The sequence below is a fragment of the Gadus chalcogrammus genome, chromosome 14 (genome assembly GCF_026213295.1).
Source record: "Gadus chalcogrammus isolate NIFS_2021 chromosome 14, NIFS_Gcha_1.0, whole genome shotgun sequence".
In the NCBI taxonomy this organism is placed as follows: Eukaryota; Metazoa; Chordata; class Actinopteri; order Gadiformes; family Gadidae; genus Gadus; species Gadus chalcogrammus.
The window spans coordinates 16,637,531-16,652,073 of NC_079425.1; the positions used below are offsets into that span (position 1 = coordinate 16,637,531).

The window sequence follows — 14,543 nt, forward strand, 5'->3', positions numbered from 1 at the left end:
TTGTATCGCTACAAGGAAATTAGCAAGCTACATGGCTAGCTACAACAATATTGTAATATCTGCTCGCCATGGAAGCTGCCGCGATGGATCGTCTCAAACAAACATACTCACCTTCGTTGAGATAACTCCAGACGACAGACAACACGCTCACTCTTCCGAGGGCATAGACACTAGACAGCGGTTTGCGGTACTGTGTTGCTCCGTAAAGTGATTGTTATGGTTTTCACGATGCGAAGCGAGCAGCGAACCTTTCCATTCTTTCTTGTTAATCTGCCTTCGCTCGGGAAAGGTTCGAACAAACCGGATATACAAACAAGACACGCCCGCTTTAAAATAAACATTTCCAGGTCACAGGTGATACCATTCATTTCAAGGCATGTCAATTATTTTGCTTTATTAAACGAAATAACAAAGTCATGTTCCGATGATGTTCGACCACAGTTGAACAATTCTCGATCAAAGCATTCGATAGTGTAAGTACAAGAAGAATACGAAGATTTTAACATAAGACAACATATTGTATGAAGATATTACAATGGACCTCTTGATAAACTTAGCAATTCTGTTTGCATTAATTTCACATTTAAAACATTATCCATTCCACACACCATCGGTAGCCTATAAAAATATCAGGAAATGTCTGAAATAATGCAAGTGGTTACAAACATTAAATACACTTTCAGATCATTGTAAACCGCACTGAAATGTAAAATAAGAAAATACAAGCCAATATTGTGTTCATGATTTGTATGATTGATCAAACAATTTGTAAAAAATGTTTTCACGTCATTTACATTTGACAATAATACTCATGATTAATCAAAGTACATAGAATGTGTAGGTACAAGTCAAACTTATTTTACATGGTTTAGTCAACAATCTCTACAACTCTTCCAGATAACGTTTGTTGGCCCATCTTTCAGTTTCAGGCATAAACACAACTATATAATTATATTGTGGAAAATTCACATACAAGAATACTTCTAACAAGTATTCAATCCTACAAAACATTGAAAAATCCTGTGGTAGCATTTTAAGCAGCTGTACGCCTGCAAATATATGTGTAATAAATTGTAACAATGTTATAGTATGTTAAATGCACACTCGCAACATTAACGTTAAACAATAATAATCATATTTATAGCTGTATAATGCGTTTTGTTCATCCCATGTTGTCAGTTCCTACAACAATAAGACTGAGACTGGATGGAATGGCGTGCATATTGCCATCTTGTACCATAATAGACAATGTTGCTCGTTCCATTCAAAGAGCAGAACCTCCCTTACACTTAATGTTGTTTTCAAACTACACACATACGCACACCGCTGTAAGCTTACAGTGGTATTTAAAAATACTGTAGCAAAAAAACCACTCATCATAATGCTGCCTTTAAGCTTTTACATTAGTAACAGTAATGCTGTACAAACTGTACAAAATCACTATAAAAATGTGAAGTTTCTTTGACGTGTAAGGAATCCATTCAGTTCCCTGGTCAGGAGGTAAAGTGTTCAAAAAGGCAGTTGGGGTTTGATTTTGGAAACATTTTCTTCATTCTTAAGCGATGGCCTTAGCCTCAGGCAAGAATGCCTCCCAAAACTTTATAAGCTGTAAAAAGGTATGTTGAATATGTTAATTAAACAGGCAAGACAAGAATTTTGTAAAGATACAATTATTTAAAAAAATAGAAAAGTTGAAGTGATAGACAACAGGATCTAAAATGTCAACCATAATATCAGAGGGATGTATCCAGTGCACACCTATAACTGGCTTGTCCGCTACGTAATTGGCCACCCTCCTTGCTGCATAGCCAGGAGGGTAGATAGACTCGACCCATTAAATAGGCTTGACAGAATCTGATGCTTAATACAAATCTTAATAACCCTTATATAGCCTACCCTAATAACATAATAAGTAAATTACGGATTTCAGTTGTCCATTACTTTAAGATTCAATGGATTTAACATTAAGATACATAAATATAGTATCCAATTAAATGTAGCCTACCCGCTGTTGAGACTGTAGCATTGTCTCCAAATATTTATATATCTGGAACTTGAAGTCCTTTGCTTTTTCTTTCTGAAAATACAAAAAACAGATAGTATTTTAGTTCCCAAGATTTTCATTAAGGTTTCATGAAGGAAAGATACAAGGCAGATGTAATCGAGAAACATGAAATTACCTCAAACTGTAGCACCTCCTTGCGTACCGTCACACTGATGCGGTCAAAATCCCTCTCATACTGGGTGACTCTTGACTCCCACTGTGTACATGAAAACAATTATGGAATGAATAGAATGATGTTACACAAGTAGCCAGCACACAGAAAATCAGAAACGCACAGGCACACACGTATTACTAAGCATCTTCATAACTGCAATAATAACCCAGTTAATCCTTTGACGTGACCGGCATACATTGTTCAGGCGGTTTCTTACCTACTTTGAAGGAAATAAGTAATAAATGTCATTAAATCTGTTTCCATTGGCAAGTCGTTTGATTGTAATCTAATAATTTTCACAACCTTTGATGGAAAGTTTCTGATTGCATTTGAGCTATTCTATCATATTGTGTCTTCAACTCATTGATTTTTTTGTATTAAATTAGGTTTAGGATTTACCGGAACTGTGTTATTCGCCCTAGGCCAACAGTCTGATCAATTACAGCAAGTCTCAAATGCTTAGGCCGCACCTTGAATTTAATTTGGATGGAATTTTCTGACACGCATTTTGTATGGGAAAATTAAATTGTATCCGAATAACTGCAACTTCAAATATTGTATCTGAATAAGTGAACATTGACAATAATATATTTGAAATCAGGTTTTGCAAATGGTACAACTTGAAATGCCAATTTTATTTAAAAGAGGTTCATTCAAAACTAATACCTTCAGATTACCTGTTTTTCAAAGGCGAGTTCAAAAGGTGTTCACATTTCCATTTACAAAATTAAATTGCTTTTAGAATTATGGTTGTGATTTGCTTCCATAACACTCCCACTTGTGATCTCATAAGAGGGTGAATTTTGACATGGCATGATACAAAATAAAATATTTCCATTGGAATCCAACATCAACCAAAATCCACAACTGTCGATTAAAAGCCCCGGCGATCATCTGGGCTGACCAGGCTCCGGGACCTGGACCTACCTCGGTGATGTCCTCCTTGGCCTGCTGCAGCTTGTCAGGCTTGTTGGCCCACAGCAGCTTGGCCTCCGCCTCCCTCTTCCTCTGCAGCGTGCTCTGAGCCTCCTGCCAGCGCTGCCACGCTCGCATGCGCTGGCCAAAGCAGCCCTGTGGGTAGATGCAGGCATTTACATGGGACAGAAAACAAACACAAACGCAAACACACTATCGCATTAGGAAGGACCACAGCGGCCGTGTTTACATGTTTGGGTTGGGGATGTCCCAATGTTCTACAAAGAAGGGTTCTCTGGATACATAAGGACTGCAGAAAGGCTGTCGCACTGACTGCCCAAATCATACAGCAAATTGGATCCGGAGGAAAGCAGTTCTCTAGTAAGAAAGAGAGCTGTATGAAGAGTTATTCTCAAAGTAATCACTTTTGTGTGACCTAACCCCTTTCCCAAATACTACAAGGGCATCAAGGTCACAAAGACTTATTTGCTTTGTAAGAAAGACACGTGTGAAGCTAGATTAATAGTCTTACTACATTGCGTCCACAAAGACCCATGTTGCGACAGAGGAACAACGCAGATCAGGTTAGGTTAATGTGTACACAAGGGGGCAGTACAGCGCCTTCGAACCCAAATGTCCATGCACCAACTGGAATCGACTCGCTCATCCAGAAATGATTATATTTGTAGTGCTCTGTTTGCATGTAGTATGCTCATGCTTGCGTCATGGGCAGAAGCGTACCCGCACAGTGCCCAGCAGGCGGACGTAGTCGGCCAGCAGCTCCGCCAGGATGAAGAAGTCGCTGGCTGCCTGATCATGGTGCAACTGCTCCATCTTGTCCTCCACCTCAGCCAGCTGGGACAGTGCCCGCGAGAGGGCAGTGTTGTCCTCAGAGTTCCCCAACATCGCCATGCTTTTGGCAAACACTGCCGTATTGCCGCACAGCTCTGGAAGGAGACGAAGCACAGATCTGTTTACATAAAACCTTTAGACCCAGGGGTCATCAAATATATCTCACCTGGGACCAAATTCGGAGAGGAAAATTCTCTTGGCCGGACACACACACACACACACACACACACACACACACACACACACACACACACACACACACACACACACACACACACACACACACACACACACACACACACACACACACACACACACACACACACGTCATAACTAAGCAATTTGATTAGTTGATCCCAGTATGCAGTATCTTATATGCAGCATACAACATTTTCTAACCTACGTTTTCACTGATATTATTTTATTTACTGATACATTTATCTAGATATCCAAATCCACGTCGTCACGAAAAACCCCAGTGATTGGCAAAAAAACAAACAAAACAGGCCTGCTCAAAAGCACACATTGCAAAGTAACTCCAGAAAAAATTGCAGGGGTGCCAGATCTGGCCCAAGGGAGACTAACAAACCTGGGCTAGATCAACATATCTGAGGTTTGGTGCAGTGTTTGGTAAGAGCGCCAAGCTCACCCTTCCTGTGGTTGACCAGAGAGTCAACCACGATGTGGAGCTTCCTCAGCTGCTGCTCCTCGTTCTCAACCTCCTGGAATTTGTCCTCAAACCACTGGACACCACACATGCACACACAATAAGATAGGTACTTTGTTGTTTAATTAGAAGAACATTTTACGATCGTGCATCTCAGAGGTAAAATAAGTAAGCATGAGGAGCTGAGGGGATGTATATTCCATTTTGATATATTTAAAGGGTTAATGACCAGCATACATAAAATGAATTTAAAAGCAATTCAGTCGCGTAAAGGGGCATTTGTTCTTAATATCAATTGCTAAATATGTTTCCAATCTAACATTATATGTTATTACTTTTAAACGGTAATCTAGTTAATTGTATTGGAAATGTATTATAGGTTTTCATCCATGAATAATTTTGTTGCAGATGACTCGTCGGGCGTGAAAAGATCTGTGACAAGTCTTAGGGACAAAGCACACGGCCGTGTCGGGACAGACACATTCCAAAATAGACATGTGTAGACCTATTTCTTTTTTGGTTTGCGCTAAAAACATGGATCAAATTCACGTGTGTTTTGGGCTCCAGTCTACCATGATTTTCTCGTCTTACAGTGTCAGACTCATTCATCTTGATGGTCATCTTGTTCACTGCGTCAGATGCCTTGTTGATCATTTTAAGGAAACCAGCGCCACTCAATGCTTGGGTGTTCACTGCCCTGGGAAGCTGAGAACACACACACACAAGATGTCAACAAAACATTCATCTCTTACCAGGTAGTTTATACATGCAGTAAAGGATCTCAACCGAGGCTAATCAATATCTTAAGATCTTGAAAACCTTTTAACATCACAATTGAAAATAACTACTCTACCCCACCACTAAAGATCAGAGTAGCCCCCCCACACCCTTACCTCGTCTCTCTCTAAAAACTCCCGGACATCAGGGTCTTGGAGCAACACAGAGTGGGCCACAATCCTCTGGAGGTACCTGGTATTCAGACCGGGAACAGCAAGAATGCGTCATTTCTAATTAGAACACATGACCCTATGTCCATGACCCACATGGACATCCAGTGAACACTGACCACGCATACAATGCTGAGTCACTGCTGAATGAAGTGGAAAAAAATTGGAAGTGTGATTATTTGCCAAATATTGTGGCTGATATTATTCATTGTGATTAACAGATGCAATTAATATTTTTTGCCACCTACTTGATCGCAATGTGAAATGTGGTGCAAAATATGCCAAAACTACGCCGGATGGCTGCGGTTGAATTATCCCTTGTGCAACCACGCACACACTGGAGAACTTCACAAAATGAGCTGATCGCAACGTTCCTTACTGTGAGATATTCAATCGCTCCGTGGTCAAGCTAATGCAGTTTTATATACACGGAAAGGTGGAGCCAAAAACAGTGCCGTGCTTAAGAAGTTCTGTATTGAAAATGGGATCACCTTTGTGAAACTGGGTAAGTCATCAGATGGTCTGCATGGAGCCATGAATACTGTTAAAAATATCAAGACTGATTGTGCGGTGAGTACCCGATCTCCTGGAACTAATCTGAGTAACTCACTAAATACACGTGAGTTACTCAGTACACGATCTCCTGGAACTAATCTGAGTAACTCACTAAAAAAGTTATGTGCACCCCTGTGTGTATGTATGTATATATATATATATATATATATATATATATATATATATATATACATACATACATACATACATACATACATACATACATATATATACACACACACACACACACACACACACACACACACACACACACACACACACACACACACATATATATATATACGTATATATATATATATACACATATATATATGTATATGTATATATATACACATATATATATACACATATATATATATATATATATATATATATATATATATATACACATATATATATATATACATATACACATATATATATATGTGAGAGAGAGAGAGAGAGAGATTAGCAAATTGCAGAGTCAACCATTTTAGAATAATATGAAATTAACTGTGCAGCCTTACCAAGCCTAACAATGCACTAGGTGTTTTGCTCGGGGTACAAGTAAGGGTTCACTGAAGACATTGGGGAACTTCGAAACCTGAACTGACTGGGAGTCAATCACCACTTAACCACTCGGCTATCATGTCTAGACTGGATCCTTGCATTGTTGGATGAATTGCCGTGTGAATGGGATAAAGTAAAGGACCCCAATGTGTTGTTTCATCCTTACCTCTCCAGAGCTGCTCTTCTTCTCTCCACAAACTCGACAGAGGAGGAATCATCCTTGCCCACCTTGACCTTGGTCATGCCTGCGGGAAGAGGCAGAATCATAGACACAAAAATGTAATAACCTTTTGATGTTTTTATCCAACAAAATACAGCATATAGAGAAAATAGACGGTGCTCATGGGTGACCCACCTACAACGCTCTTCTCTGGCGGTGAAGGAATGATGCAGCCCTGGAGAGACTGCTTGATGGATAGCTTCTCATACAGACCTAGAAAATCACTGAACCGCCTTTTCACAGAGAACTCCTTGTTTCTAAACACGGGCAGGGTGCTCTAAAGGACAAGCCGAAACATATCAATGTCTAGAGTTATTTTAAGAGCAAGAATTCAGATGCAACACAATCACCGTACCTTACATCGTATACTCGGGTCATAGTAAAAACTGGATCCGGATTAAGGTAAAACCACATACCTTTGTTGATACTCTGTAGGCCATGAAAGCATGCATGCCATCTCCTGCAGAGAGAAATAAATACAACTTCCAGTTATAATGATGAAAGGGAATTATTGCATTGTTCAAAACATTGTTGAAACACAAATATACATTTAATTTTATTGTTGAACTTTGATAGTGGGAAACGTTGTGCAGAGAAAAATGTATTGGTGTGAACTGACCGACTTTCTCTGGGTTGGTCACAGCCACATCCACATCAAAGGTATCCTTGGCCTCTTCCTCCTCCAGCTGCAATTGTATATATTAAACAAATGGAATTGTGAGCAATATATATTAACTGCAAAAAATGTCTTTATAAAATTATCTTGATTCATGGAATACTTCAATAGTTATATGGAATAAAGAACCAAGACAATACAGTTTAAGTTGCTGTTAGAAAGATTTTACAGCAATCATCTCAGTATAATTGCTTAAAAATCCATTTGCCGTCTGTAAGCTAAAAGTGAGTGAAATGCAAATGTCAGATTATCTATTTCTGCTGACTTCCTCCCTTAATGTGTGACCATTTCATTTTAAGGGCACTGTCAGGTCATTTCAGACCAAACAGGGCATCTCTTCCCTTATTGGTTCATGGAATCCATGAGCCTGTCAATCACATTCGCCCACACTGCATTATCTTTTCTCCCACACGTGAAACGCAACACATGTCAGATAAGTGTAGGGAGGGAAGGAGCACAGAGGGAGAGGGTGTTTTTTAACACATTATACAAATATTTCTCAAGAGCCTCAACTCCTCATGCAGGGTTTGCAATTGTTTAAACTGGGTTAGGGTTGGGCCAAGTTAAAATTATTAATTGTGTACCATTAAAACATAGACAAATAGTGTAACCGTCACAGGTTCGGAATACCGAGTAGGTACACTACATATAATGTAATTAAACCCGACTGCAGATAATGACAGATCAATTAATTGTGTCATTCACCTGCTCCATAGACTTGGTCTGCATGTCTGCTGTACCAGGAATGAATGTTGCTGCAGGTCTGGGACCAGATGGAGTTGAGCTGCTTGCATTCTCTGTAGGAAGCTCAACATGGGCATCTGTGTTTTATGGAATAGAAAGACAGTCATCCCCCTGTGGTTTTTGACAAAAGAAAAACCTATCAATCCACGTGTATCATTATCTTTTAATATTAACAAAGGTAATGGCAACGTTGGGTTTACTGAAATGCAAGGAAAGGTTAGTGAGTTCCGAAACCTGAAAACAGATCGTTGTCGTCATCAGATTGGACCCCATTGGAGCTGCCACCAGTGCCAAGGCCGACGGTTGGGGCTGTGCTACTGGCTTGTTCGGCAAACAGGTCTGTAGTTTCCGCCTTTATATTTAGCTGTGGAACACTTGGACTCTCAGCTCCAGTTTTACTCTTTAAACCGCAAAGAAAGAAAACTTGTTCTAAACGTATTCAAAAGACTTGCTCTATACACACATATACATACATACATACATACATATATATACATATATATATATATACATATACATATACATACACACACACACACACACACACACATACACACATATATATATATATATATATATACATACATACATACATACATAGTTTATATATATATATATATATATATATATATATATATATATATAAACTGACAGTATTTGTAGAACATTCTGCAGAGCCCTTTGAAAAGATGCTCCCTGCACATACGAAACGTTCTTGGTCCTGGCCTCATTAAACGGTTAGAAAAAAAACACGTGCATGAACTGCAACTAAAAGCTTAGTTATTATAGCCCGGCAAGATAAAATTACGTCTAGGCGTGTCAGAATAGTTAAATTCAGCTGAACGTCGCAATACGGTAATTAAAGGTCAGTTCTATAGAGCCGGTTCTACGCATCTACCTGGTTACATGTTGGCATCAGCATCCCAATTCAAGCTGTTGTTGACGCAACATGGTTGTTTATATTAATTATAAGTAACTTTCAGAAAACGTAAATCTGGTGAAATATACCTAAATATCAATACGAAAAAATAAAAAAGTATACGTGTATTCGCCAATTCCAACCGGAAGTGGCAATTGCGAATACATAGGTTATATCAGATACTCTGGGTGAGAAGTTAGAAATTAACACTAATATGTTGCAACATTGATCCAATGTTGGTTGCCATGTTAATTTTGTTTATTTATCTGATAGCGAACAATAATACATAATTTCATTCTGTTGCAGACACATTTTTGGGATGCCAGAAGGGGGAGTTGTTTGTTGGACTGGTTAACGCTAATGTTTCTGCTTTAAGCACGCAGAGAAAGGCTGCTGGGGCATTATACTGTATATGAAAATTGTACTCACAGAACCAAGAAATATATCCTCTCCCTCATCGCTATCTCCATCCCTCATGTCAGAAAATACCGGTTCTTGCTCCGCTGTGTCAGGGAATGGTGGAGGATTCATGGATGTAGCCTATTAGAAATTCGAAGTGTAAGGTTAATTGCTGTATATAATGATATATGGCTGATTTAGCCTATATTCCTATAATTTATTTTGTATAGCAACCAATCATAAATTGCAATAGTGATAATTTCCTGCCGACTGTTTTTCCTCCACGGCTTGGCTGTTGTGGTTGGAGAATGTTCCTTTTCCGGCTGTGTCACTGGGAAAGTCTCCCCCCGAGCCAACTGCATAGCTATCAGAGCCAGTCTTCCCGTCTCGGAAGTCATTCACGGACAGTTTCATTATCTTCCATCTTCCTAACCAAATAAAGAGGATTTTGGCTCCTTTCCTTTTACATTTTAAGAGCTGTACAGGGTGTCAATCGGGAGGTTGGTTTTAGTTGTCCTTTATTTAATTTTGTCAATTGTCAATAGTCCAAACATCATATGTAAAAAGAATTACCATGCTAAGTTGTCTTTTGGAACAATAGTTACCTACTTCATTCTTCCCTGAGTGGGATTTTATTGTTAAAAGCGAATCATAATTAGAAACGAATTTACAGTCCATTTGTACCTATTTGTATGGTAGGCCTACGCCGGTACCAGAGTCTTACCAAAGCCTGGTCCTACAAGACTCTCGTACTTAATTTAATTTGCATAGAGGGGAAATTAAAATTGAGCGGTAGTACGTAGGCGGGCGGAGCCAGAGTGATAGGCTCTGGTCCACGGAGGAACGTCCCCTTATGGTCAGGCCCACTCTTAAAGATTGATTAGGGGGCCAAGCCCGAAGGGTTGGAACCCTATTGTTTTTTTCTTTGTATTTGGTCATTAATGTAGATTTTAAATGCTCTTACAAACTTGACGTCACCTGCCCGGGGCCACCTGCCGGGGCACCGGCGCCGGAGCCCCGCTGCCAAGGAGCCAAGGAGGAGACAATCCCGGGCAACAATCCCGGGCAACAATCCCTTTCTCCTTCATGTCGCGGTACAGTCTGGACTTCAGGGAGTCGAAGCCAAAGTTCCTTTCCCTCAATTTCTTCTCAACCCTGGCCGAGATAAACCCCACTGAGTCTCGTTGTGGAAGTAGCCTACCAGTCCGCAAACGGCAACAATCCCTTTCCCCTCCATGTCCTGGTTCAGTCTGTAGGCCTAGGCTACTTCAGATTGATGTGGAAGTGGAAGAACCGGGGACATCGGCTATAGCGTGTTTTATAACTAATCAACACAAACCAACAATATATACAATTACTATGTCAATCTGACACATAGCATACAAATAAAACACTACATTCATTGTACATTTTAATCGCGCTAAACAGCGCTCATAAACAGCTAAACGCTCCACTCCTGTGGCAACCAACGGTATTGCACGGAAAACGCAATAATGACGTGACCGGCTAGACGTGTAGATAGTTATGGCGCGTTCAGATCGCTGGGAATTATTGGGGAAACATTTTCGCGACGTCGGAAAGTTCTATTGAACGACACCTCATGACGCTCTGATGATTCTTCCTCTGTTCGGCAACTGGGACCAGATTTTGATAACAGCTTTTTTGCGACATTTCACGGAGGCACGGCCCCCTTTTGGTCTGGCCCCCTCGCGTTCGGAATCTTAAAGTTCTTCACAGCAGGGTTTTTGCATAAAAAACGGTCAGAACTTAGTAGGATCAGTTTCAAGTTTGCACGTCTTTATTTCCTTTATACCACCAGGTGTGAGTGTGATTAGCCTTACAAGCCGTTTCGAAAATCTGCCCCATATGACACCACCTAGATCTGTGCTGGATAGATCAGGCCTACCGAGTGGAATCCATCAATCATCTATCCAGCACAGATCTAGGTGGACACACCAACTAGTGATGTCATGTGGGGCAGATTTTCGAAACGGCTTGTAAGGCTAATCACACTCACACCTGGTGGTATAATATGTCTCCTTTAAGAATGCTTGATTCTGATTGGCTGGGAGGAGGGCATTAACCCGGCAGGTTGCCCGCTGACTTGTCGGTTCTACTTGCTGCTGACTGAGCACAGCGTCATCAAATAGTAGATCAATACGCCGCTTGTAATTTTTGGAATACTTGATTCTGATTGGCTGCAGGGTGTCCATTAATCCCTGATATATGGACACCTGCAAGTAGTCCCAGTCAAATTGTCTGTTCAGCCTTCAAAACGAGAGCTGGTAAAAATTGTGAAAAATTCATAAAACTGTAATCAGACAACGTGGTTATATGCTATAGACCCTAGAGTATCTGTGGTATAAAGGCTGGGACGAATTTCGAATTATAAATATGCACAATCCATAACGTTAGCTCTCAGGCACATAGCTCAGCGGACTAGAATACCTCCCGTTGCCAAGTCGTAGTTTAGGGCAATAAACAGTTCGATATGCCCGGCTCGTAGAAGGTTACCGCCCTTGACTTCGTCTCGGGCGGTAAGCCGCCCACGAGCCGGGCATATCAAACTGTTTCTTGCCCTGCCTCTCAGTGATTAACCCGTACGTAGCCTATCATACTAGCTGGTTTACCAGTACACAGCGTTTAGAACTGAGCAAAGTCGATGCCAACCGACAGTTACCACGGCAATCAATAGTAAAGTATGTGATATGATGGTTGATTCTTTTTTTGATCAAGTTTTTTTTTATTAATTTTGAAACCACAAATGTAAAATTGTACAGTACAAATATTCATCCGAAAGTCAAAGAGCACAAACTCCCACCCCTACCCCTCCCACACACCCACCAAGTCCCCCTCCCTTGAAAAAACAGGCATACAAATTCATCACAGACAAACAAATCATAAGCACAAACAACCTAAAACCAGCCTAAAACACACACAAAAAAAGAAACAAACAAAAAAAAGACATGGTGGATAGATCAATGGTGGTTGGCAGCATAACAGCCACCGTTATGGTGTGTTTGTGATAATGCCATAACAAGAGAGTCATAGAGGCCCCAAAGTGAAGGTTTGGAAGAGAAGAATAGATACATGTCCTATAAAAACTAGGCCGGTGTATAAGGAGAATAGAAGATCAAATCATGGGAGTGTTTGTAAGTCAGTAAAGTTTTGCATAAAAGGACGCCAGTGCTTGAAACATCTACTTGTGTCCCCACATAGGGTGAATTTGACAATCGGCTTTCAACCAGACAGATACAACAGGGGGCTGTGGTGATTTCCAGTTAAGAAGAATTCTACGCCTAGCCAGTAGGATGGCAAATGCCACACCATTCACGTGGGTCTTGCTGAGGACGTGTGGGGTGGGTGGAACACCAAATATGGCTACAAGAGGGCATGGTTCCAAAGTGATTCCTTAAATTTCTGAGAGGATTTTAAAGATGGAGATCCAGTAATGTTCAAGTTCGGGGCATGACGCAAACATATGAGTCAAGTGGCAGTGTGTGCCGCCACACTTAATACAGATGTCCTCAGCGTCAGTTGAGGACAGAATTTTTTATCAAATTGGACCCCCAGCTCCTGCTCCCAGACGGCAGCACTTTTAGAGCACTGTTCTGTGTTAAATGACAGAAGGCCTGATACATATGGGAAACAAGTGACCTCTGATTGGAGTTTAAAGAGGTCTTCCCATGGCTTCCTTGGGGGTCGAGAGGAGAAGTCAGAAAAGCTCTTTAAGACACAATGCCTAATTGGAAAGTATCTAAATAAGTGTTTTGTGGACAAGTCATGTGAAGCCGATAGGTCCGGAATGCAGAGTCTAGAAAATAAGGTGGGAAAAGATGATTGCGGTTCATTGGCGTTAGAGTAGATGGGGAGTATGACTTAAAATGGCGCCTGAATTGATACCAACCTCAACTCGAGTTGGCACCACAGGGGTCGGGCGTTATGTACCCAAAACAGAAATGTATGGATATTTGATTCTTTTATATTGAGTAAAACTTTCAAGTTCCGCCATGTTCATGCATGTCACTAGTAAACCATACGTCACCAACTGGGCAACTCTGCTGTCAAAATCTGGCCCGAGTTGCCGAACGGAATTAGAATCTTCAGAGCGTCTTGAGGTGTCGTTCAAGAGAACTTTCCAACGTCGCGAAAATGTTTTCCCAATAATTCCTAGCGATGGGAACGCGCCATAATGCTGCACCACGAGTGGAATTTAGGAACATAAACAAGACAATGAAATAAAACAACTATTTGGTTACCTGCACAATGGTTCATCAAATATGGTCTAATGTGATGACATAGTCTCTTTGAAGGCTTTTTTGTTAAAACAAGAAAGCTGTTTATTTTTGGCTTGGAATAGCCTTCTGTTAATTTTGTATAGCCTAACTATAGGCTTGACATAATCTACAGAGGAGAAAATAAAATCTGCCTCAAAATTAATTGCACTTTCATGGAAACCAAATCTAAGAAGTACCGATATTGGCAGTTATTATAATTCACAAACCAATTTCTAAATCTGTTACGCAGTTACCGTATCAAGTATAGGTGTGGAAATATAAGAAACAATCACCCCCTGCTTTCGATTGCTTCTCCTTCAACTTCCCCGCCAATCAGCATTTCAATATTTAAACTGGAAAATACATTTCCTCTCTTTACGTCAATGTAGTCTGCATGGTTTTCTCTAACGACTGGCATCAATTGCAAGGCACTGTGTCCATAACAAATAATGTTAACTACTCAAAACATGATATAAGGATGTATTGTGTACTCAAAATGTATTTATGTCTAATTAGTTGAATACCAAGTCATAATTTAGTAAGAATTGTAATTCATTATATCTAAAATATTGTAAACCTACCA

At 40.3% G+C, this 14,543-nt stretch overlaps 1 protein-coding gene across 4 annotated transcripts; it reads right to left on the reverse strand.

Annotated features, from left to right (window-relative positions):
- Positions 1-1,516: 1,516 nt before the first annotated feature.
- LOC130403917 (sorting nexin-1-like) lies at positions 1,517-10,730 on the reverse strand. Of its 4 annotated transcripts, none has more exons than XM_056608451.1 (16): positions 10,648-10,730; positions 9,714-9,824; positions 8,600-8,765; positions 8,327-8,442; positions 7,565-7,631; positions 7,362-7,405; positions 7,081-7,222; positions 6,892-6,970; positions 5,547-5,622; positions 5,245-5,358; positions 4,636-4,729; positions 3,876-4,081; positions 3,147-3,290; positions 2,181-2,261; positions 2,006-2,077; positions 1,517-1,606 (listed from the first exon to the last, which is right to left on the reverse strand). In XM_056608451.1, the coding sequence occupies exons 2-16, from the start codon at positions 9,813-9,815 to the stop codon at positions 1,556-1,558; spliced, it is 1,554 nt and encodes a 517-aa protein (XP_056464426.1). In that variant the 5' UTR covers positions 9,816-9,824; positions 10,648-10,730; the 3' UTR covers positions 1,517-1,555. The 4 variants fall into 4 exon arrangements, with proteins under 4 accessions (XP_056464426.1, XP_056464428.1, XP_056464425.1 ...); XM_056608453.1 differs by having other exon boundaries at positions 10,662-10,694; XM_056608450.1 differs by lacking the exon at positions 10,648-10,730 and adding an exon at positions 9,955-10,092.
- Positions 10,731-14,543: the final 3,813 nt, after the last annotated feature.